The following is a 2,889-nucleotide window of genomic DNA, read 5'->3' on the forward strand; positions in this document are numbered from 1 at the left end:
TTGTCGTTGTGTTCCTGGATTTTAATGGGTTGATTGATTGATTGTTTGATTGTTGATTGTTTAATTTTCATTTTATTGGTTACACATTTTCATCTGCACAAAGTTTTCCCGCCAACCAGAGAAGCCCAAAGTGTTTTTGTTCCCACCGCTTCACAACGACGTTCTAATGGATGAAGAGTCTTCAGCTCGACTCCCGCTGGGCTGCAAATGGAGGAGGAGGAGCAGGAGGAGGAGGAGGGAGAGCCGTTAGCAGCAACTGATTCCTTCACGTCAGACTCTCTTCTCTTCCTTTATCAGTAACGGGTTCTATGAGCGACACGTTGAGATTAGATAAGAAGTCGTGGTGTCGGCCATCTTGGTTCACTGGAGGTGCGTCGGCCATCTTGGTTCACTGGAGGTGCGTCGGCCATCTTGGTTCACTGGAGGTGTGTCGGCTATCTTGGTTCACTGGAGGTGCGTCGGCCATGTTGGTTCACTGGAGGTGCGTCGGCCATCTTGGTTCACTGGAGGTGTGTCGGCCATGTTGGTTCACTGGAGGCGTGTCGGCCATCTTGGTTCACTGGACGTGTGTCGGCCATCTTGGTTCACTGGAGGTGTGTCGGCCATGTTGGCTTCAAGTCAAACATTAATAAACCCCAAATCCATCAGAGATATCCACAACAGCCCATTAGACCCCATGCATTGGTTCAATGGTGTTACCTGCTCATGGGAACAGGGTCAGGTGACTTGGTGCCGACCACGTGACCAAGAGAAGGAAGAGAAACGCATTTAAAAGTCATTTCAGTGTTTTATTGTACGAATATAAAGAATAAATAGCACATGTCCTTAATTTACAGGATAAAAACAAGGATCGATAAGTCCACGTTTAACTCTTGAGGTCGATCTGCTTTCCCCAAAATATGGAGGAGAAAGACAAAACACAGCCAGTCCTTGTGTGTCCGCGCCTCCTTGAACACAACATCACCACGTGTTCTCCTCACTGGGCTCTGTTACCAACACTGACTGCACAGGAGCTGGAGAACGCAGAGCATCGACACGCACTCCGACGCTCTGCAGTGCACGTGACCAACAGCTAAACAAATCACAAAAATAATAAGCTTATAATTTATAAGTCAGTCTCTTTAACTCGAACACGAGCATTTGCAGTCCGTGATGATCGGGTACTGGACCGGGATCCAGGCGCACTTGAGTCCCCCTTTCCTCTGCACGCACCTCCACCTCAGCACCGTCAGGTGGGTGGAGTTGGCGGGCTTGCACACCATCCCCTCCGGCACCGAGCACGACCTCTTGCCGAGGCAGCCGCCGGCGCGCACGAACCGCGGCCAGAACCGGTTCCCCAAGTCGGTCCACGTGTACACCACCGGGCAGAAGGAGTACGCCCACAGCCACTGCTGCAGCCGCCGCTTCAGCTTCTTGCTGGGCTTGTGCTTCTTGCCGAACTGGACCTCGAAGTCCACCGCGCGGATCTCCTTGGGCAGCAGTCCGCCGGGCTTCTGCGGCGCCTCAAAGTCGTCCAGCTCGTCGTTCCCGGTGTACCGGTCCTCCGCGGGCGGCAGCACGGACAGATAGCGGCTTTCAAAGTCCCCCAGGATGCTCCTCAGCTCCGTCTCGTTAAGGTCCCGCTCCTTGGGGTCGAAGACGGGGTCCGGGTCCTCTCTGAGCTCCACCAGCGGCAGACTGTCACTGGGGATGGGGCGCAGGAGGTAGTAGTGCTGGCAGAGCCCCCTCTGCGTGAGCAGCCCCAGGGAGAGCAGCAGCAGATACATGGCCACGCGCTGCTGGGTCTGATCCATGTCGGGGAGGGCGCTGCGGAGTGGACACTCTCTTGTGCGCAATTACGCGCGAGCCCTTATCCAAAAACAACCTGCCTGTCTGGAGCGTCCCGTGGAGATGTCACTTCCCCATCACGGAGACCCTCCTCAGGAGCAGGAACAGCGGGTAACCGTCTCTATGTGCGTCTCCTCGGGCTCCGTGCGCGCGGGCTCGGCATGATGCTCCCCCCCCCTCTTGTCTCCTCTGAAGCGCAGCGCGCCACCCCCGTTATATCCTCCGCGCGGAGCGTGACGTCACACGCGTGCCTCGCTTTGAATGTGGTTTTGTTGTCTAGGAGGAGATCCCCAATACCTCCTTCTTCCAACGCAGTGTGGGGGGGGCAGCGAGAGGAGACGCCCCCTGTCGGTTTTCCAGACGTCCTTAAATCAGCCTCACAATGGGAATGATTGTGTTTCATCTGCAGGAGCTTCTGCACATCCCAGAGCTTCACTTATTGATACCAACAAACAAACAAACAAACAACAATAGGAGGAGAAACGTTTATGGTTTTTAATACGTTTATTTCACTTTTTCTTTAATAAACGGAAAGATTTCCCACCACAGATTCACTCCCACTGCCCCGGGTCGGTGGTCTCCGCGGCAACCGGGAACATTTCTGCTCATTTAAAATACAAAATAAGATTGGAATTTTTATCTTATGTGACAGCTTTGCAAATAAAGATCATAACTGGAGGATTATTAATATATGTGGACATGCACATCCCTTTAAATGAAGCGTCACTTCACCTTTTGAATGTGACGGCCAGACACAACTCTCCTCACACGGCTCACATGATGACCGCTGAGCTTCATCTGGAGTTCCAAAGGTTTACGCCAAATACATGCCGGCTTTAATTTGGGGATAAATGTCCATGAAGTGACTCTCAGAGCCGTTAAAGTCTCGATGTATGAAGGTTTAACTCTGTGAGGGCCCAGGGTGGCGCTTCAGTGAGGAGCTGAAGCGTCACCCTGATGGAGCGACCTGATGGAGCGACCTCATGAAGCGACCTCGTGAAGCGACCTCATGGAGCGACCTCATGAAGCGACCTCATGGAGCGACCTCGTGAAGCGACCTCA

The 2,889-nt window shown here is 53.2% G+C and overlaps 1 protein-coding gene across 1 annotated transcript; it reads right to left on the bottom strand.

Annotated features, from left to right (window-relative positions):
- Window positions 1-774: 774 nt before the first annotated feature.
- On the bottom strand, window positions 775-2,013 carry LOC130188395 (noggin-like). Its single transcript, XM_056406751.1, has one exon. The coding sequence runs from the start codon at window positions 1,791-1,793 to the stop codon at window positions 1,122-1,124; it is 672 nt and encodes a 223-aa protein (XP_056262726.1). The 5' UTR covers window positions 1,794-2,013; the 3' UTR covers window positions 775-1,121.
- Between the last annotated feature and the right edge of the window lie 876 nt (window positions 2,014-2,889).

Source organism: Pseudoliparis swirei, chromosome 23, assembly GCF_029220125.1.
Source record: "Pseudoliparis swirei isolate HS2019 ecotype Mariana Trench chromosome 23, NWPU_hadal_v1, whole genome shotgun sequence".
NCBI classification, from domain to species: domain Eukaryota; kingdom Metazoa; phylum Chordata; class Actinopteri; order Perciformes; family Liparidae; genus Pseudoliparis; species Pseudoliparis swirei.

Coding starts and splice junctions, on each gene's coding strand:
- LOC130188395 (XM_056406751.1), bottom strand. CDS start 1,793: ATGGATCAGACCCAGCAGCGCGTGGCCATGTATCTGCTGCTGCTCTCC.